Genomic DNA, 22,293 nt, shown 5'->3' with positions numbered 1-22,293 from the left:
CTGAATTCCAGTGAATACAGGCCCAGAACTATCAAACATTCTTCACATGAGAAGCCATATCCCATTCCTATCCCAATTTCTCTTATATGTTACAATCGAACTCATGTCTGCCTCTTCCACTGGTAGCTCTTTCCACATCTGCACTGCCCTCTGAGTGAAGAATTTTGAATTTCCCACTCAGAATCTCCCCAAATATATCGCACTAATCCAAGAACCTCTAGTTCTAGTCTTGCCCAACCAGAGGAGAAAAAAGCCTGCCAGCATTTAACCAAGCTATACCCTCATACTTTTGTATATCTCATTAAGATCTGCCTCAAACATGAAGGTAAATTAAAATAATCCCTTCTGCCTTCACATGATCCATATCTCTATTCTCTGCTCCTTTATGAGTCCAACAGCATAATATATAATAGAACATATTAAAGGCATCCGTTAGTCTTACTAGATCATGGATCTGCGCCTGGAAAGTCTTCACTCTCCAGGACGCAGACCTGGGCAAGGTTGTATGGAAGACTGGCAGTTGCCCATGCTGCAAGTCCCCCCTCTCCACGCTACCGATGTTGTCCAAAGGAAGGGCACTAGGGTCGATACAGCTTGGTACCAGTGTCGTCGCAGAGCACTGTGTGGTTAAGTGCCTTGCTCAAGGACACTACACGCTGCATCGGCTGGGGATTGAACTCATGACCTTCAGACTGCTAGTTGAATGCCTTCACCACTTGGCCAATAGAACATATGATAAAGAAAAAGTTAACAGAAAGATAGAGGATTGGGAAGCTTTTAAAACCAACTGAAGGCAACTAACAAAGTTGTTAAGAAGGTAAAGATGGAATACGAAAGTAAGCTAGAGTAAGAAGAAACCAAAAGTTTCTTCAGATACATAAAGTGTGAAAGAGAAGCAAAAGTGGATATCGGACCATTGGAAAACAACGCTGAAGAGGTAGTAATGGGGGACAAGGAAATACTGGACAAACTGAATAAGTATTTTTCATCAGTCTTCACTGTGGAAGACACTGGCAGTATGATGGAAGTTCCAAGTGTCAGGGTTCATGAAGTATTGAAGTTACCATAACTAGAGAGAAGGTTTTAGGGAAAGTGAAAAGTCTGAAAGTAGATACTGGTAAGTCACCTGGAGCATATTGTGTACACCTCAGGGTTCTGAAAGAAGTAGCTGAAGAGTTTGTGAAGGCATTAGTAATGATCTTTCAAGAATCACTGGATTCTAGAATGGTTTCAAACGACTGAAAAATTACAAATATTACTCCGCTCTTCAAGAAAGGAGAGAGGTAGAAGAATGGAAACTATAGGCCAGTTAGTCTGACCTCTGGAGTTGGAGTCGATTATTAATGATGAGGTCTCAGGGTACTTGGAGGCACATGATAAAATAGGCCGTAGTCAGCATGATTTCCTCAAGGGAAAATCTAGCATGACAAATCTGTTGGAATTCTTTGAAGAATTAACAAGCTGGACAGACAAGCAGACGTCAGTTGACGTTATGTACTTGAATTTTCAGAACGCCTTTGATAAGGTGCCACACATGAGGTAGCTTAACAAGCTACAGACCCAGGGTATTACAGTAAAGATTTTAGCACGGATGAAGCAGTGGCTGACTGGCAGGAGGCAAAGAGTGGGAATAAAAGGAGACTTTTCTGCTTGGCTGCCAGTGGCTAGTTAGTAGTGTTCCACGGGGTGTGTGTTGGGACCAATTCATTTTACATTATATGTCAATGATTTGTATAATGGAATTATTGGCTTTCTTGCAAAGTTTGCAGACGATATAGAACATAGAATAGTACAGCACAGTACAGGCCCTTCAGCCCACAATGTTGTGCCGACCCTCAAACTCTGCCTCCCATATAAGCCCCCACCGTAAATTCCTCCATATACCTGTCTAGTAGTCTCTTAAACTTCACTAGTGTATCTGCCTCCACCACTGACTCAGGCAGTGCATTCCACGCACCAACCACTCTCTGAGTAAAAAACCTTCCTCTAATATCCCCCTACAACTTCCCACCCCTTACCTTAAAGTCATGTCCTCTTGTATTGAGCAGTGGTGCCCTGGGGAAGAGGCGCTGGCTATCCACTCTATATATTCCTCTTATTATCTTGTACACCTCTATCATGTCTCCTCTCATCCTCCTTCTCTCTAAAGAGTAAAGCCCTAGCTCCCTTAATCTCTGATCATAATGCATACTTTCTAAACCAGGCAGCATCCTGGTAAATCTCCTCTGTATCCTTTCCAATGCTTCCACATCCTTCCTATAGTGAGGTGACCAGAACTGGACACAGTACTCCAAGTGTGGCCTAACCAGAGTTTTATAGAGCTGCATCATTACATCGCGACTCTTAAACTCTATCCCTCGACTTATGAAAGCTAACACCCCATAAGCTTTCTTAACTACCCTATCCACCTGTGAGGCAACTTTCAGGGATCTGTGGACATGTACCCCCAGATCCCTCTGCTCCTCCACACTACCAAGTATCCTGCCATTTACTTTGTACTCTGCCTTGGAGTTTGTCCTTCCAAAGTGTACCACCTCACACTTCTCCGGGTTGAACTCCATCTGCCACTTCTCAGCCCACTCCTGCATCCTATCAATGTCTCTCTGCAATCTTTGACAATCCTCTACACTATCTACAACACCACCAACCTTTGTGTCATCTGCAAACTTGCCAACCCACCCTTCTACCCCCACATCCAGGTCGTTAATAAAAATTACAAAAAGTAGAGGTCCCAGAACAGATCCTTGTGGGACACCACTAGTCACAATCCTCCAATCTGAATGTACTCCCTCCACCACCACCCTCTGCCTTCTGCAGGCAAGCCAATTCTGAATCCACCTGGCCAAACTTCCCTGGATCCAATGCCTTCTAACTTTCTGAATAAACCTACCGTGTGGAACCTTGTCAAATGCCTTACTAAAATCCATATAGATCACATCCACTGCACTACCCTCATCTATATGCCTGGTCACCTCCTCAAAGAACTCTATCAGGCTTGTTAGACATGATCCGCCCTTCACAAAGCCATGTTGACTGTCTCTGATCAGACCATGATTCTCTAAATGCCTATAGATCCTATCTCTAAGAATCTTTTCCAACAGCTTTCCCACCACAGACGTAAGGCTCACTGGTCTATAATTATCCGGACTATCCCTACTACCTTTTTTGAACAAGGGGACAACATTCGCCTCCCTCCAATCCTCCAGTACCATTCCCGTGGACAACGAGGACATAAAGATCCTAGCCAGAGGCTCAGCAATCTCTTCTCTCTCCTCGTGTAGCAGCCTGGGGAATATGAAGATAGGTGGAGAGCAGGTAGTTTTGAAGAAGTAGAGAGGCTACAGCAGGACTTAAACAGATTAGGAGAATGGGCAAAAAAATGGCAGATGAAATACAGCGTCAGCAAATATGAACTTTGGCAGAAAATATGAAAGGGCTGACTATTTTTCTAAATGGAGAGAAAATACAAAAACTGAGGTGCAAAGGGACTTGTGCAGGGTTCCTGAAAGGATAATTTGCAGGTTGAGTCAGTGGTGAGGAAGGCAAATGCAATGTTAGTATTCATTTCAAGAGGATCAGAATATAAAAGCAAGGATGTAATATTGAGACATTATAAAGCACTGGCAAGGCCTCACTTGGAGTATTGTGAGCAGTTTTTTAGTCCTTTATCTGAGAATGGGTGTGCTGAAACTGGAGAGGATTCAAAGGAGTTTCATGAATATGATTCTAGGATTGAATGGCTTGTCTAATGAAGATCATTGAGTGGTGAGTGCGTGGAATGGGCTGCCAGCGGCAGTGGTGGAGGCAGAAACAATAGGGTCTTTTAAGAGACTCCTGGATGGATACATGAAGCTTAGAAAAATAGAGGGCTATGGGTAAAGCCTAGGTAGTTCTAAGGTAGGGACATGTTCAGCACAGCTTTGTGGGCTGAAGGGCCTGTATTGTGCTGTGGGTTTTCTATGTTTCTATCATTTGATGGCTCTGGGCCTGTATTCACTGGAATTCAGAAGACTGAGGGGTGATCTCATTGAAACCTATCAATGGTAAGGGGGCTTGATATAGTGGATGTGGGTAGGATGTTTCCATTGGTGGGAGAGCCAGAAGACACAGCCTCAGAACAGGAGGTGTCATTTTAGAACGGAAATGAGGAGGAACTTCTTCAGCCAGAGAGTGGTGAATCTGTGGTACCCTTAGCCACAGGCAGCTGTGGAGGCCAAGAATTTATGTATATTTAAGGCAAAGGCTGATAAATTCTTGACTGGTTAGGGCATGAAGGGATACAGGGAAAAGGCAAGAGATTGTGGCTGAGAGGAAAAATGGATCAGCCATGATGAAATGGCAGAGCAGCTCGATGGGCCAAATGGCCTAATTCTGCCCTTACATCTCACGGTCTAACTGTCATTTCTGTACCTGCTTCCACCACCTCTCCTGGCAGCCCAACACTTCTGTAATACAGTACGTAAACTTGCCCGGTGTACAAATAGATCCTTTCAAAGTTCTCCCTTGCATAGTGTTGTCATGGTTCTGGTGCCAAAATAGCATGCCAACAATGTACTAATCGTTACTAATCTGTACATCCTTGGACTGCGGGAGGCAATGGGAGCATCTGGGAGGAAACCCACGTGGTCATGAGGAAAAACTACAAATTCCTTACAGACGGCGGTGGAATTGAACCTGGGTCGTACACTAACAGCTACACTACTGTGCAGCCCCACGTTACTCAAGATTTCCTGCAGCTACAGAACCTCCTGTATTCCAACAAGCAGTCTGCCGGAGGAACTCGGTGGGTCAAGCAGCATCTGCAGGGGGAAAAGGATTGTTGCATCTCTAGTCAAAGCCCATACCCTCTGTTGTTGGCACTCGACTGTGGGCAGCAAAGGCCAGAGAACTATATGACCAAATGAGAAGGAACTTCCTTTGCCATGGGGTAGTGAATCTGTGGAATTCATTGCCATGGATGGGTGTAGAGGCCCTGTCATTGTTTTTTTTTTAAATGGAGGTTAATAGGTTCATGATTAGTCAGGGTGTCAAAGGAAGAAGGCAGAATGGTGTCGAGAAGGATAATATATCAGCCCTGATGGAATGGCAGACGAGAGTTGATGGGCCAAATGGCCTAATTCTACTTCTTTGTCTTATGGTCTTACATATCACCTTGAACTGGTCTCGATATGACTGTAATCCTGCAAAATCAGAATGGAAAACCCAACTGATCTATCTTCCCTCTCTGACCCAAGGTTGGGAAGTTTCAGTTACGATGTACGGACTTCTCAATTGAGGGGTAGTGGGGCTGAGATGGTCTCGTTCTCTCCAAGTTTGACCTGCTAGTATGGGGATCGTCCTTGTTAGCTGCCGTCACAGTGTGCACACGGTTAAGTCACCATCTAGTACTTGAAGCTTTGAGCTCACGTGGGACAAAAATGATTTGCCATCAATTTAAAAACATGAGATGGAGCCTAGATATGGCACAATAGTTGCAGATGAAGGAAAAGGTGTTTAGCCCCTGGGCTCTGGGGTAACTAATTTAAATTTATTAAGGGCAACGTAGAGTGTACTCTCTTTGTATTCCACATCCTCTAACTTCCAGTGTAACTTTTTAACTATAAGTTTCACACTTGGTAAAACTATATTATCTTTCAACATCGGTGCCAATGAAATCATGCCTTTACTTTAGAGCCTGTGTATTCACTGTCTCTACAGGTATGTGTGTGTATGTGTGTGCACTCAATGGCCACTTTATTAGGCATACCTGTGCACCTGCTCAATAATGCAAATAACTAATCAGCCAATCATGTGGCTGCAACTGAACGCAGAAAAGCATACAGACCTGGTCAAGCGGGTCAGTTGTTTTTCAGACCAAACATCAGAATGGGGAAGAAATGTGATCGAAGTGATGCTGGCCATGGAATGATTGTTGGTGCCAGATGGGGAGGATTGAGTATTTTAGAAACTGCTGATCTCCTGGAATTATCACTCATAACAGTCTCTAGAATTTACAGAGAATGGTGTGATAAACAAAAAACATCAGTGAGTGGCAGTTCTGTGGGTGAAAATGCCTTGTTAATGAGAGAGGTCAGAGGAGAATGGCCAGACTGGTTCAAGCTGACAGGAAGGTGACAGTAACTCAAGTAACCACATGTTACAACAGTGGTGTGCAGAAGAGCATCTCTGAATGCTTAACACGTTGAGGTGGATAGGTTACAGCAGCTCACTGGCCACTTTATTACATTCAGGAGTGTGTGTGTGTGTGCGCCTGTCTGTCTGTGTCTGCATATGTGTGTGAGCGTGTGTGTGTCCATGTGCGTGTGTATTTATGTGTGTGTGTGTGTGTGTGTGTGTGTGTGTGCGTGTGTGTGTGTGTATACATGTATGTGTGTCTGTGTACGTGTGTGTGTATGTGTCTGTGTGCGTGTGTGTGTCTTGCACAGTGAGTGGTTTCAGATACAGGTTGGGGGGGGGGCCACACGATTTGACCAACATAAAAAAATGGCCACAAGATTGGAGAATGGATGCCTTTACCATGATAACCTGGTTCTAATTAAAGTTTGTCCCCACGGATCAGATCCCTCCCTAGAACCATATCACTGCAACCACAGAACGAGAGTGCTTTAAGTCACAGGGCTGGGTTGAGAAAAGCCGACAATCTGTATTTTGGATATTTCAGTATACTTCAGGACCCTGTCCAACTGATGTTGTTAACACCTGCCTGCTCAACACTGAAAGAATCCAAACAGTGCCACATTATCAGGACGAATACAACATTCCTCCCTCACTCCCTGCACATTATGCTGGTTCCCGGAGAAGGGACCAACACTTTGCCCCAGCTGGCTGCTGACTTATCTACAATCTTGCTCGTCCTGACAGCTGTAACTACCAGCAGCACATCTAATCCAAAATCCCTGCAAAGTTACAACTTACTTCCAAACTATAACAATCAACGTCAATCTCAGTTGTTCTTTTTCCAAGAATTTATCACTTAACGAGATAAATGGTGTGTTATGACTGTATCAAATGCATTCAGCACAGGGACAGTTAGATATAGAGTGTAGCTCCATCTACACTGTTCAGTCCCACGTTTTCAGGTCAGGGACAGTTAGATACAGAGTGAAGCTCCCTCTACATTGTCCAATCACACACACCCAGGGCAGGGATAATTAGATACAGAGTGAAGCTCCCTCTACACTGTCCCATCACACACTCCCAGGACAGGGACAGTTACATACAGAGTGAAACTCCATCTACACTGTCCCATCACACACACCCAGAAAGAGTCTGAAACTTGTAAACACTGTTCAGTGAGGGTTCAGGAGAATCTCCGTCCCCACCCAATCTTACTCACCTGCCCCGAGCTATGTCTGTGTCATCCTTCCTCCATCTCACAGTGGGCTGTGGATCTCCCTGTAGCTGGCAACGGAATTCCACTGCCTCATCCTCCAGTACCACCTGGTTGATGGGTCTCTTCATGAAGGTGGGTCGCTCTGCCGACCAGCGAAATCACCAGCAGCAGGGAAACAAGAGAGAGGGTGAGATAGAGAGAGCGATAGAGAGAGAGAGAGAGAGAGAAGTGAAAGAGAGAGAAAAGAGACCGAGAATGACAGAGTGCGATAGTCAGAGACAGAGACAGACAGAATCAGACAGACAGATTGGAGAGAGACAAGACAGAGGAAGAGAGACAGAGAGATAGTGAGATAGAGGGAGACAAGGAGAGAGAGAGAGAGAGAAGTGAGAGAGCAAGAACAGGGAGAGAGAGGTTAGTCAGTTGTGAGTCAAGGTACAACTCGAGGTTACAGATCTTGCAGTAATTTGCTACTTGATTACCTCCCCGTCATGGAGAATGCCCATGATAATTAACTTCATTTATGAGGAGATTAACGTGAGTTCAATCACCTGCACAGTTTGCTTACACAGTTTAATCTCCCACAACAGGAGACCACCCTTCCAGTGCAGAGTTTCCTCCTTTAGTGAGTGTTGTCCTTCAGGTCCAAAGGACCATCCAGTTAGACCAGAGTCAACTGCAGTGAGTGGAATAGTGGAACATTGCAAAGGGACAACGCACAAAAAATGCTGGGGGAACTTGGTAGGTCAGGCAACATCTATGGAAATAAATAAGCAGTTTACGTTTCAGGCCGAGACCCTTCTTCAGGACTGTTGCTTTTGGTTTCTAGCATCTGTAAATGGATAGTATGAATTTGGATTTCTCTACCTTCCAGAAATGTCTGCCCTCTCTTCCCCTTCTTCCTTTTCAATTCCCCTTTCTGGTTCCCCTCTCACCCCTTCTCTTCTCCTCACCCGCCCATCACCTCGCTCTGGTCCCCCTCCTCCTTCCATTGCTCTCTTGGTCCACTATCAGCTTCCTTCTTCTTCAGCCCTTTACTTCTTCCACCTATTCCCTCCCCGTTTCTTACACTGAAAACCCCTCACTTGGTCTCACCTGTCACCTGCCAACATGTACGCCCCATTCCCCTACCTTCTTATTTTAGCTCCTCCCACTTCTTTTCCTGTCCTGATGAAGGGTCTTGGCCTGAAACGTCAACAGTTTATTCCTTTCCATGAATGCTGCCTGACCTGCTGAGTTCCTCCAGCACGTTGTGTGCAGTACTCTGCAAAACATCTTGCACTTATGACTTGCAAGGACGCGAAGTGTCCCAGAGTAATCTGCAAGCCCACACCTCGCATGGCATGGGGAGGCTAGCCCTGCTTCCAGAGCAGTGAATTTCATAGATTAGGTTGTGTGGGCATCAACTGCAGGAATCAATGTGATTGGCAAAGGAATAAAAAGTGATATAAGAAGCTTTTACACACTGTGAAAAGCACTGATTAGAGATTAGCTTTATGTGTCACATGAACTGGGGTGTGGAGTATGGGGTGTCCATGGTGAGTTAGCACCTCTGGCGAAGGGACTTGTCGTATCCTTTCCGAAGCAGCTCACTCACCTTTGGGCCCCACTGGACACTCAGTTCTCACCTGTGGCTCCCAGTAGCTGTTCGCTTGTGACAGCGGCCACATCACTTCGACAGGCAGGTAAGGGTAGACAGATTCCTCAGAACCCGGTGAGATAGGGTCATGCCTGTCCTAGCCTGTAAAATCAGCACCAGCGGACTGGGACGGATGAGATCTACAGTGAGAGCCAACGGCCTGGAGGGCGGTTCTGCAACACTGCATGGAGAGCCACATCATGGCTATCATAGAACCATAGAACCATAGAAACAACAGCACAGAAACAGGCCCTTTGGCCCTTCTTGGCTGTGCCGAACCATTTTCTGCCTAGTCCCACTGATCTGCACACGGACCATATCCCTCCATACACCTCCCATCCATGTATCTGTCCAATTTATTCTTAAATGTTAAAAAAGAACCCGCATTCACCACCTCGTCTGGCAGCTCATTCCATACTCCCACCACTCTCTGTGTGAAGAAGCCCCCCCTAATGATCCCTTTAAACTTTTCCCCTCTCACCCTTAACCCATGTCCTCTGGTTTTTTTCTCCCCTTGCCTCAGTGGAAAAAGCATGCTTGCATTCACTCTATCTATACCCATCAGAATTTTATATACCTCTATCAAATCTCCCCTCATTCTTCTACGCTCCAGGGAATAAAGTCCTAACCTATTCAACCTTTCTCTGTAACTGAGTTTCTCAAGTCCCGGCAACATCCTTGTAAACCTTCTCTGCACTCTTTCAACCTTATTTATATCCTTCCTGTAATTTGGTGACCAAAACTGAACACAATACTCCAGATTCGGCCTCACCAATGCCTTATACAACCTCATCATAACATTCCAGCTCTTATACTCAATACTTCGATTAATAAAGGCCAATGTACCAAAAGCTCTCTTTACGACCCTATCTACCTGTGACGACACTTTTAGGGAATTTTGTATCTGTATTCTCAGATCCCTCTGTTCTACTGCACTCCTCAGTGCCTTACCATTAACCCTGTATGTTCTACCTTGGTTTGTCCTTCCAACGTGCAATACCTCACACTTGTCACTATTAAACTCCATCTGCCATTTTTCAGCCCATTTTTCCAGCTGGTCCAAGTCCCTCTGCAGGCTCTGAAAACCTTCCTCACTGTCTACTACACCTCCAATCTTTGTATCATCAGCAAACTTGCTGATCCAATTTACCACATTATCATCCAGATCATTGATATAGATGACAAATAACAATGGACCCAGCACTGATCCCTGTGGCACACCACTAGTCACAGGCCTCCACTCAGAGAAGCAATTCTCTACCACCACTCTCTGGCTTCTTCCATTGAGCCAATGTCTAATCCAATTTACCACCTCTCCATGTATACCTAGCGACTGAATTTTCCTAACCAACCTCCCATGCGGAACCTTGTCAAAGGCCTTACTGAAGTCCATGTAGACAATATCCACTGCCTTCCCTTCATCCACTTTCCTGGTAACCTCCTCAAAAGACTCCAACAGATTGGTCAAACATGACCTACCACGCACAAAGCCATGTTGACTCTCTCTAATAAGCCCCTGTCTATCCAAATGCTTGTAGATTCTGTCTCTTAGTACTCCCTCCAATAACTTACCTACTACTGATGTTAAACTCACCGGCCTATAATTTCCCGGATTACTTTTCGATCCTTTTTTAAACAACAGAACAACATGAGCCACTCTCCAATCCTCCAGCACTTCACCCGTAGACAGCGACATTTTAAATATTTCTGCCAGGGCCCCCGCAATTTCAACACTAGTCTCCTTCAAGGTCCGAGGGAACACACTGTCAGGTCCCGGGGATTTATCCGCTTTAATTTTCCTCAAGACAGCAAGGACCTCCTCCTTTTCGATCTGTACAGTTTCCATGGTCTCACTACTTGATTCCCTCAATTCCATATCCACTGCAACCAAAGAAGACCACAGTTTGTGATGCTTATTCGTACTACTGGACCTGGACTTCCGAGGTTGAGAGTGTGGAAATGCCCCAATGCAATGGCTTTTCCACTTAAAAAAACTCACCTGCACAGGTTTCCTGTCATCGTTGGACACGACGGACAACCACCACATCAAAACATTCATTGAACTGTGCCATTGGCATGAAGTCAAATCAGCGACTGGGGACAGTGCACTCCCGGTGACAATCATTAACCATAACTCATAGCATTCAATTAGGTCACTGATGACCACCAGCCAGCCAGCGCTTTTCAGACACAGACCACTCTCCGTGTAAACACTTAGCGCGTGCATCTTCCTGGAACGTACGCTCTCTCAGAAACATGCCCCTCCTACCCTGCTCTCATAGGACATGGAACAGTATAGCACAGTTCAGGCCCTTCGGCACCCAATGTTATGCTGAACTGCCCCAGAAGAAGTGTTTCATTTTGCAGTTTACATGTGTATGGTTGAGTGACAATTAAACTTGAACTTGGTATTCCTACATCTACCTGACAGCCTGTTAAACACCACTATCTTATCTGGTTCCGCCAATCCCACTGACAGCCCGCTCCACTTGGCGTACAGCACGTGCTCCATTCATCTTCAAACTCTCCCCTTAACTGCATGTCCTCTGGTATTTGACATCCCCGTTGTTAGAAAATGATTCTAATTATCGACCCTATCTTCATCACTCATAATTCTATCCCTTTGTTTCCAGAGCAGGTGGTCAATTAAGAAGCTGGGTTGAGTCTCTCAGATAAGATTGGAAGTTATTCCCTCGTGGTGAAGGGTAGCATAGAGAAGGATGGTGTGGTGAACCGGAGATCTTACCAAACACAGTCAGTTCGGCAGGTTCACTGTTCCTTTCCCCCACAATGTTAGTCCCAACGCAGACGTAGGTCCCAGCATCACTTCGCTTGGTGTTCGATATCATCAGCTTCCCTCCATGCATCTGTGAGACAAAGAAACACAGCAGCATTGCAAGTTACCATAAAGCCTTTAGACATAGTGGCATAATTAGGCCATTCAGCCCATCAGGTCCGTTTCAATCATGGCTGACTTATTATTCCTTTCAACCCCATTCTCCTCGTAACCTTTAACACCATTATTTGTCCATGCTGTATCTCAATAAATAAATCCGTCTGGGTAGCCTCCAACCTGATGGCATGAATATTGACTTCTCTAACTTCCGTTAATGCCCCACCTCCCCTTCACACCCCATCCCTCATTTATTTACCTTATATATTTTTTTATTTTTCCCCCTTTTCTTTCTCTCTCTCTTTTTTCTCCCCTGTCCCTCCCACTATAACTCCTTGCCTGCTCTCCACCCTCTGGGCTCCCCTCCCCCCTTCTCTTTCTCCCCAGGCTTCCCGTCCTATGACCCCTGACTTCTCCAGCTCTTGACTCCATCCCTCCCCTCCTGTCTTCTATCATTTTGGATCTCCCCCTCCCCCTCCCACTTTCAAATCTCTTACTATCTCTTCTTTCAGTTAGTCCTGACGAAGGGTCCCGGCCTGAAACGCCGACTGTACCTCTTCCTAGAGACGCTGCCTGGCCTGCTGCGTTCACCAGCATTTTTTGTGTGTGTTGCTTGAATTTCCAGCGTCTGCAGATTTCCTCATGTCTGCGTTTTTAAGAACCTGTCAACTTCCACTTTAAATATACACAATGAGCTGATCTCCGCAGCTATCTACATCAATGAATTCCACACATTCACCAACCTCCGGCTAAAGAAATTCCTCCACATCTGTGTTCTAAAGGGACGTTCTGCCCTCTGGTCCTGGGCTCTCTCACTGATGGAAATATTCAAAGTTCAAAAGTAAATTTATTATCAAAGTATATATACAGTATGTCACCATCTACAACCCTGAGATTCAATCTCTTGCCAGCATACTCAATAAGTCAAATCCAACAACTAGAATAGAATCAAAGAAAGTCCACACCAACTGGGCATGCACCCGCGGTGCAAAGACAATAAACTGTGCAAATTCAAAAAGAAAGAAAGAATAAATAAATACAAATTGAGAACAGTCCTTGAAAGTGAGTCTATAGGTTGTGGAATCAGTTCAGTAATGGGGTGAGAACAGTTGAGTGAAGTTATCCCCTCTGATTAAAGAGCCTGATGCTTGAGGAGTAATAATTGTTCCTCAGCCTGGTGCTGTGGGTCCCAAGGCTCTTGTATCTCCTTCGTGATGGCAGCAGCAAGAAAAGAGCACGATATGGGTGGTGGGGTGTCCCTGATGATGTTTCCTCTCCACATCCATTCTTGGCCTTTCAATATTTGGTAGGTTTCACTAAGATTCCCCTCATTATTCTAAAGCAGGGGTTCTCAACCTTTTTATAGGTTTTTATTCCTTGGAGTGGAGGAAAATAAGGTGAGCCCCCAGTTTATAAAATCATGTGGGGTGTAGATGAGGTGGACGTTTGTAGTCTTTTCCCCAACTTCAGAGAGTCCAAAACTCGAAGACGTAGATACAAAATGAGAGGGAAGAGATTTTAAAGAATCCAGAGAGGTAATTTCATTACACAGAGGGCAGAGAGTACCTGGAATGAGCTGTCAGAGGAAGTTACCGTTACAACATTTAAGGGTTATGGGCTGAACAAAGCCAACTGATATCAGCAGGGAGGATGCTGTGGTCAGCATGGATGAGTTGGGCTGAAGGGCCTTTTTCCATGCTGTATCACTCTATAGCGCTATGGCTGAAACCCACCCATGCTGACTGAGTTGCCCATCGATCTAGTCCCACCTTTCCATGTTTGGCCCATCTCAGCCTCTCCTCTCCATGTATTCATCTGGAAGGTTTTTAAACGTTGCTAACGTGCCAGCCTCAGCCCCTATTTCTAAAAACTCATTCATCCATCTTCAAGGACCCTCCTCACCCAGGACATGCTCTCTTCTTGCTGCTGCCATCAGGAAAGAGGTACAAGAGTCTCGGGACACAAACCGCCTGTTTCAGGAACAGTTATTACCCCCTCAATCATCAGGCTCTTGAACCAGATGGGATAACTTCACTCAACTTCACTCACCTGCAAGAAAATGAAACTCAGGGTTGGACATGGTGACAGATATGTACTTCGGTAATAAATTTACTTTGAACTTTGAACCTCAAACAGTGAACTGTTCCCACAACCAATGGACTCACTTTTAAGGACTCTTATGTTCTCAATGCTTATTGCTTGCTTATTCATTATTTCTTTTTCTTTTTGTATTTGCACAGTTTGTTTATTTTTGCACTTTGGTTGTTTGACTATCTTGCTGTATGTCATTTTTCATTGACTCTATTTACCGTGAATGCCCACAAGGAAACAAATCTCAGGTATATGTACTTTGATAATAAATTTACATTGAATTTAAACACACACCACCATTTGTGTGAAAAAGCTGCACCTGGCATCTCTTCTAAATCTCTCACCTCTGATCTTAAATCTATGACCTCTTGTTTCAAGCACCCTCTCCCTGCAAAAAAAAGACTATGTGCTTTCACACTGGCCCTGACCCATTCGATCTTGTATTCCTCAACCTCCTGCTCTCGAGTGAACAAGTGAAACAGATGGGCAAAAGCACTTCTTGGTGTGCTGTATGAATCTCTGACTTTAATCACTGGTGTGCGCAGAGGGAGGGAGAAGGGGGTCAGCAGCGTGGCCATGGAACACCCACCGTTATACGGTCGTCGCGGTCACTGATGCGGACGCCGTCCTTCATCCAAAAGGTGGTGGGCTCCGGGTGGCCGCGAGGGGGTTGGCACTCCATGATGGCAGGCTCACCAGCTGCCACCACCACATCAGTGGGGTTCTGGCGGAAGTCATCTCGCAGCACTGCGGGCAGAATGGAAAGAGGGAGTTAGAGCAAAGGAACCGACTGAGGGAGAAAGTATCATCAGCAATCAGCACTCCAAGCACACACGGTGAGGCACGTATCAACAGATTCTCAGGCACCATCACTCCCAGGTCCAGTCACCGCTCACAATTCCTTGAAAGTACATGTTCAAATTCAAGTTCAGTTTTCATTGCCATTCACTATAGGAAGGATGTGGAAGCATTGGAAAGGGTACAGAGGAGATTTACCAGGATGCTGCCTGGTTTAGAGAGTATGCATTATGATCAGAGATTAAGGGAGCTAGGGCTTTACTCTTTAGAGGGAAGGAGGATGAGAGGAGACATGATAGAGGTGTACAAGATAATAAGAGGAATAGATAGAGTGGACAGCCAGCGCCTCTTCCCCAGGGCACCACTGCTTAATACAAGAGGACGTGGCTTTAAGGTAAGGGGTGGGAAGTTCAAGGGGGATATTAGAGGAAGGTTTTTTACTCAGAGAGTGGTTGGTCCGTGGAATGCACTGCCCGAGTCAGTGGTGGAGGCAGATACACTAGTGAAGTTTAAGAGACTACTAGACAGGTATATGGAGGAATTTAAGGTGGGGCCTTATATGGGAGGCAGGGTTTGAGGGTCGGCACAACATTGTGGGCCAAAGGGCCTGAACTGTGCTGTACTATTCTATGTTCTATGTTCTATGTTCAACAATACACATGAATACGGCCATATGAAACAGTGCCCTTTAGGGCATTATAGGTAGATAAGAGTTGTAAAGAGAACATTGGCCTTCAGAAATCAAACCATTGAGTACAGGGAATGGGTTGTTACGTTGAATTTGTATCAGACACTGTTGAGGCCTAACTTGGAGCATTATATTCAGTTCCAGTTACCTACCTACAGGAAAGATATTAATGAGATTGAAACAGTGCGGAGAAAATGTATAAGGATGTTGTGGGTATATGAGAACCCGAGTTACAGAGAAGGTTGAATAGGTTAGGAGTGTAGGAGAATGAGGGGAGAGTTGATGGAGGTATACAAAATTGTGAGGGGTATAGATAGGGTAAATGCAAACAGGCTTTTTCCACTGGGGTTGGGTGAGACTAGAACTAGAGGTCATGTGTTAAGGATGAAAGGTGAAATGTTTAAGGAGAACGTACGGGAGAATTTCTCCACAGAGGGTGGTGAGAGTGTGGAATGAGCTGCCACTGGAAATGCTGGGTTTGGGTTTGATTTGACAGGTTCATTCATGAGAGGGGTATGGAGACCGATGGTCTGGGTGCTGGTCGATGGGACTAGGCAGATCAATAGTCCAGAATCGAGTGGTTGGGCTGAAGGGCTGTATGACTTTATGACTCTCTGAAAATCAAGTGAGAGAGGTAGGTCTTCCCAGCAAGTGGAAATGTCCATGACCAAGTGATAAAGACACGCACACTCCAAGATGATGGGTATGTGGAGTCACGCTCCTCGAGTGTACACTATGACTGCTGCAGAGAACACAGAGTATCGCTCAGACCAAACATCCTCCACACCCGCTGTCACAGAGCTTAGACCCAGCACAGTGCCTGAAACCAAAACTGGGACTGCTTAACATAAAGATGAGCTTTATTTGTCACCTGTACATCGAAACATGGAGCCATACAGTGAAATGCATCATCTGCATCAACGACCAACATAGTCCAAGGATGTGCTGGGGGCAGCCTGCAAGTACCGTTATGCTTCCGGTACCAGCATTGCATGCCCACAACTCACTAACCCTTACTAACCCTGACCCGCGCATCTTTGGAATGTGAGAAGAAACCAGAGCACACAGCCTGGGTCACTGGTGCTGTAGTAGCGTTACGGTAAACGCAATGTTACTGTGCCTCCCTGATGCCCTAGATTCCAGCGGCTGTGTTCTTTTGTGTCCCTGGAGGCGCTGGAGGCGAAAGTCAGGCCGGTTTTACTCTGCGATGTTTGCTGCACTCTCCACAGCGCTGAGCATAAACTGTCCATACGTTTACTCAGATCTCCTCAAAGATCAAGGATCAACTATATTCCCCATTGTAGGAGTAAACTGAAAGATGACATGGAGTCAGTCTTTGAAATAATCATCGAAGCTGATCTACCTGACCATGAACTTGTTCCGGCTTTTACATTCTCAGTTGATGAGATTGCCAGTAAAAATACATTTGATAACAGAAGGGTGACAACAGGAAGACTTATTTAAGTAAAAGACTAGACATGATGACATAATACAACGATTATCCACAGTCTAACAGCTAATCCAATTTCCTCTTACAACAATGGGTGTATGCTATAATATAATGAGTGACATTCCTGAAAGCTGGTTGTTGTGCTGCAGTATTCCATGTCTCTACGTTTGTCCGTGGTTCCTTGTTATCACATTAGCACAACTCACATCACTACTCATGATTTTTTAGCCCTCGCTATTCAATCGCCTACAACAGCACATTAAATGTATTAGGGATTTGCTGTGGTGTGTTTGCATGACATAAAACATTCTGCTTTTCTGTATGTGTCCTCTCCCAACCCAGCTCCTAATTACCTCATTACTGCCTGCTGGAAATTCCCGAGTGCCAACTGACGACAAACATTTTCTTCATTGGCACCACAATGCAAGGGAAATTATTCCTTTATTTTGCTGCCTATTAATCATTTATAATATGTTCTATTCCAGAATTGCTACAGTATGAGTCAGATACAGAGTGAAGCTCCCTCTACACTGTTCCGTCACACACTCCCAGGACAGGGATAGGGTTCTTCCCATGCACCTTGGGGATCTAGGCTGGAGGGTGCTGCACAGAGCGGTGCCCTGTAATAAGTCCTTCAGTTTGTACACGAATGTCCCAGCCGCGTGCCACTTCTGCGGGCTGGAGGAGACCGTGTACCATGTGTACATGGAGTGTGCGAGACTGCAGCCCCTTTTCACGTATTTGCGTGGGCTGCTTCTGGCCTTCTGGTTGCATTTCAGTCCCACCCTATTTATATATGGTCATCCAGTAAGGAGGGGGACACAGAGGGATGAGGATGTCCTTGTCAACTTGCTCCTGGGGCTGGCGAAAACTGCCATCCGTGGCTCCTGGAAAAGGTTGGCAGGAGGATCGCCCCGGGCGCACTGCTTGGCTATGTTCAGGGAGCATGTTCGTGCTCGGGTGAACATTGAAAAGGAATACGCACAGTCCACGGTGACCATAGAGGTGTTCCGGGACCGTTGGGCTCCGCGGGGTGTAAATACCATCATTGATGGAGATGGTAATATTTTGGTTTAACATGTATTGTCTGTTTGTAGTGAAGTAACTGTGTTAGTCACTGTTTTTGTACATATTGTATAGCACCGACATTTGTAATAAAGAATTTTGTTAAAAAAAAGAACAGGGATAGTTAGATACAAAGTGAAGCTCCCTCTGCACTGTCCCATCACACACTCCCAGTACAGGAACAGTAAGATACAGAGAGAAACTCCCTCTACACTGTCCCATCACACACTCCCAGGGCAGGGACAGTTAGATACAGAGTGAAGCTCCCTCTACACTGTCCCATCACACACTCCCAGGGCAGGGACAGTTAGATACAGAGTGAAGCTCACTTTACACTGTCCCATCGCACACTCCCAGGGCAGGGACAGTTAGATACAGAGTGAAGCTCACTTTACACTGTCCAATCACACACTCACAGTGTAGATTACACTAATAAAGAGTTCCCTGTAATGTTCCAATCTCTCAGTGTCAACTTGTATTGAAATTACCAATTCTATTTTGTATAGTTTCATTTCAAATAATTTCTCGAGTCATAATGTTTGTCAGTTATTCCTCATCTTGCATTGTTTGTTATGAATGTGGTTTTGTATTTGAAACAGGCTTGTTATAACAAGCAAGATGTGGCTTGTCAGTCGTCTAGTTGTTGCTTGTGTATCATATGTAATCCTGGCAGAGTTTGTGTCCAGATGTTTTGTGATTAGTTTTATTTATACCGCAGTAGTTAACAAGTTAGTGAAATAGAACATTATATCTCTGCCGGGTTTAATCAAATGTTGCGACCAAGCCAAGTCCCTTACAAAGGTCCCTTTTCTTTACTGAGGTGATGTCATCCATCTATTGACTTTGCTGCAATAAGACTTAACCAAGATCACCTGCAGACATGAGTTGTTACTGCACAATCAAAACAGCCTGCAAACACGTCAACCTCAATCTGTAACGGAAATTCAGAAATCTCCAGCTTTCATACACTACTGACTGGAGTGGTCCTGGGGTGTTCCTGCTGTAACAGAATGGATACACAGAAGTGCGTGGTGGGGTGGAGATAGATCTATACCAAACGAGGTGTAAGGTGTTCCTTCCCTCCGATAGCCTGCAGGTCACCCTTAGGCAAGGTGTAAGAGCTTGCTTCGCCCTCCGATCAGGGTCATGTGAAGCCATGGGAGCCGGTGGAAGGTGGTCACAAGAGCTGCTGGTGCATATCATAAGTCCTGGTTATGCAAGCACTATCACCAGGCAGATAATCTCTGAAGACTATTGATAATGGCTGGGGTCATCTGTCGTGTAAAGACACTGCCCAGAAGAAGACAATGACAAACCATTTCTGCAGAAAAGTTTGTCAAGAACAATCAGAGTCATGAGACCACAATCACCCATGTCAATAGACATGGCACATAATGATGATGATGATGATGATCCATATGACATTCTGCAGCTCCTGGAAATCTAGAGCAGCACACACAAAATACTGGAGGAACTCTACAGGTCAGGAGTGGTGAAGGGTCTTGGTCTGAAACGTTGACTGTTTATTCATGTCTATAGATGTTGCCTGACCTGCTGAGTTCCTCCAGCACTATGCGTGCGTTGCAATAGAATGGAACAGCTTTATGAAGCATAGAACAATACAGCACAGGAACAGACAATTGGCCCATATGTCTGTGAAGACCAAGATGCCAACCCAAACTAATCCCATGTCTCTGCACCTGGTCCATATCGCATTTCCTGCTTGTCTAATGATTTCAGAATTAGCTTTATTTCTTACATATACATTTAATGGTCACCTTTTTGATGCAACTGTGCGCCTGCTCATTAATGCAAATATCTAATCAGCTAATCATGTGACAGCAACTCAATGCATAGAAGCATGCAGGCATGGTCAAGATGTTCTGTTGTTGTCCAGATCAAAGAAAAGAATGGGGAAGAAATGTGATCTAAGTGCCTTTGACAGTGGAATGATTATTGGTGCCAGATGGGGTGGTTTGAGTATCTCAGAAACTGCTGATCTCCTGGGATTTTCACACACAGTAGTCTCTAGAGAATAATGTGGAAAAAAAAAATCCAGTTAGCAGCAGTTCTGTGGGCGAAAATGCTTTGTTAATGAGAGAGGTCAGAGGAGAATGGCCGGACTGTTTCATGCTGACAGGAAGGCGGCAGTATCTCAAATAACCACATGCTACAACAGTGTTGTGTAAAAGAACATCTCTGAACATAAAACATGTCGAACCTTGAAGTGGATGGGCTACAGCAGCAGCGACCTTACACTCAATGGGGCTTTTATTAGGTACCTCCTGTGCATCGATTGTACATTGAAACATGCAGTGAAATTTATTGGTTTTTTTGTCAGATCTAATTAGAAAGGTTTATGCTGGGCAGCTCACCAATGTTACCACACTTCCAGTGCCAACATAGCATGCTCACAAATCACTAACCCTAACCAGTACATCTTTGAATTGTGGGAAGAAACTGGATCACCCAGAGGAAACTCACGTGGTTACAGGAAGAATGCACCAACTCCTTGCAGACAGCACCCATCTTCCAATCGCTGGTGCCGTAAAGTGTTAAAACCCTCTTGTGCCCTACCATTCGTTATATAAGCCCATCACTGGTTAAAGTTTCCAAAATGCATCACATTACCTTTGTTTATACAGAATTCCATTTGCCAATCCTGAGGAATAGTACATGATAGTAACACATCCTAATTGGACAAGATAGGTAACTACCTCTGATCTTATGTGTAAGAAAAATATTATCTATCTTCTCGTGTTCTATAACAAGTTTGTATGTTTCGATGTGATTACTTGTCAGCAAGTCCAATCTGCTTAATCTCTTCTCAGAACAAACACACCATCTCAGCAATCAGTTGCTGAACCCTGCACTCACTATATCATAAGTATATCCCTCCTTAGGCCAGAGATTAGACCTGTACATAATAGAATTTCCAATTTCAACTTCTCTTTGTGTTAAAAACATTCCTCTTCAGATCCCCTGTACATAGTATTCCCATCGAAACAAGCAAGATCTAATATATACATTGTGTTATACACACTTTGTGCTATAGTTCAAAGTATATTTATTATCAAAATATGTATTCTATCTTGAGATTTGTCTTCTTACTGGCAACCACAAAACAAAGAAACCCAATAGAACCCATTAAAAAAAGACCATCAAATACCCAACATGCAGAAAAAACAAATCATGCAAGCAATAAAAATAAGCAAATAACATTGGGAACTGAAGTTCGCGAAAGTGAGCCCACAGCCACGAAGCCAGTCACAGCAATCCAGAAGCCCATTAGTTGCAGGCCACAACCTCAGTTCTGCACAGAGATGAGAAAACCTCGCAGAGCAGCGAACTGAACGCCAGCCTAGCCCTTGCCTCCAGCCCCAAGACCCTGACCTTTTCAGTATAATGTATCCACATGTTGTTAAATCCAGAGACACACACTGCCTTGAAAATGTATTCAGCCCCCACACTTATTTACACATCTACTGTCTCATTGTCTAAATTTAAAATATATTGAAGATATTAAAGATTTTTTGATCTAATCTATAAAGCATTGTACATCAGGTCAACTCAAAGGAAACATTAACAATTTACTAAAAATTAAAAACCGAAATTGCGAGACTGAAAAGGTATCCATCCTCTTTGTAATTACTATGTTAACGTTCCTCAGGTGCAATTGAAGGATCAACCCCTCTCTCTGTAAGGTCCAACAGTATGGGAGATTTCCAACAGACCAAACCAAAATGAAGACAAAAGTATTCAAGGCAAGCCAAGGAAATGATAATAGGGAAACACAAATCTGGGAAGGGTACAAGACCATCTCAAAAGCCACAGAACATACCTCAGAGCTCAGTGCAATTCATTGTGAAAAAGTGGGAAAAATACGCAACCACAGCCAGACTGCCTAGGTCAGGCCGCCCCTCTAAACTTAGTCACCGGAAAAGAATGGCACTTGTAAGAGAAGCTACTGTGATGCCAACTGAGCTGCAGAAGTCAGTGGCTGCAACTGGAGATGACATCCATGGCTCCACAATCTCTAAGTTCTTGCACAAAAGGTGTATTTATGGAAGAGTGGCGAGGAAGAAGCCCTGGCTAGAAAAAAAATGCCTGTCCTTGTCTGCCAAGACTTTGCAAAGTGTCACTTAGAAGATACAGTAAAGCTGTGAAAGAAGGTCTTGAGGTCAGATATTTACAAGGTGGTTAGCAGGTCTTGAGGATCTGAGTTATAGGGAAAAGTTGAATAAATTAGGACTTTATTCCTGGGTGCGTAGCAGAACAAGGGGAGATTTGATAGTATGGAAAATTATGAGGGACATAGAGAGGGTAAATGCAAGCA

At 44.7% G+C, this 22,293-nt stretch overlaps 1 protein-coding gene across 9 annotated transcripts in view; it reads right to left on the bottom strand.

Annotated features, from left to right (window-relative positions):
- The window catches only part of robo2 (roundabout, axon guidance receptor, homolog 2 (Drosophila)), a 1,315,623-nt gene that overhangs the window by 232,147 nt on the left and 1,061,183 nt on the right, over positions 1-22,293 (bottom strand). For all 9 annotated transcript variants that reach the window (XM_063050228.1, XM_063050229.1, XM_063050235.1 and 6 more), the window contains 3 exons: positions 14,546-14,703; positions 11,719-11,839; positions 7,337-7,475 (listed from right to left, as the gene is read on the bottom strand). In XM_063050228.1, coding sequence (XP_062906298.1) covers positions 7,337-7,475; positions 11,719-11,839; positions 14,546-14,703 — 418 coding nt within the window. The remainder of the gene's footprint in view (positions 1-7,336; positions 7,476-11,718; positions 11,840-14,545; positions 14,704-22,293) is intronic.

Source organism: Mobula hypostoma, chromosome 6 (genome assembly GCF_963921235.1).
Source record: "Mobula hypostoma chromosome 6, sMobHyp1.1, whole genome shotgun sequence".
Taxonomy (NCBI): Eukaryota; Metazoa; Chordata; class Chondrichthyes; order Myliobatiformes; family Myliobatidae; genus Mobula; species Mobula hypostoma.
This window is presented reverse-complemented; position numbering and strand designations above follow the sequence as displayed.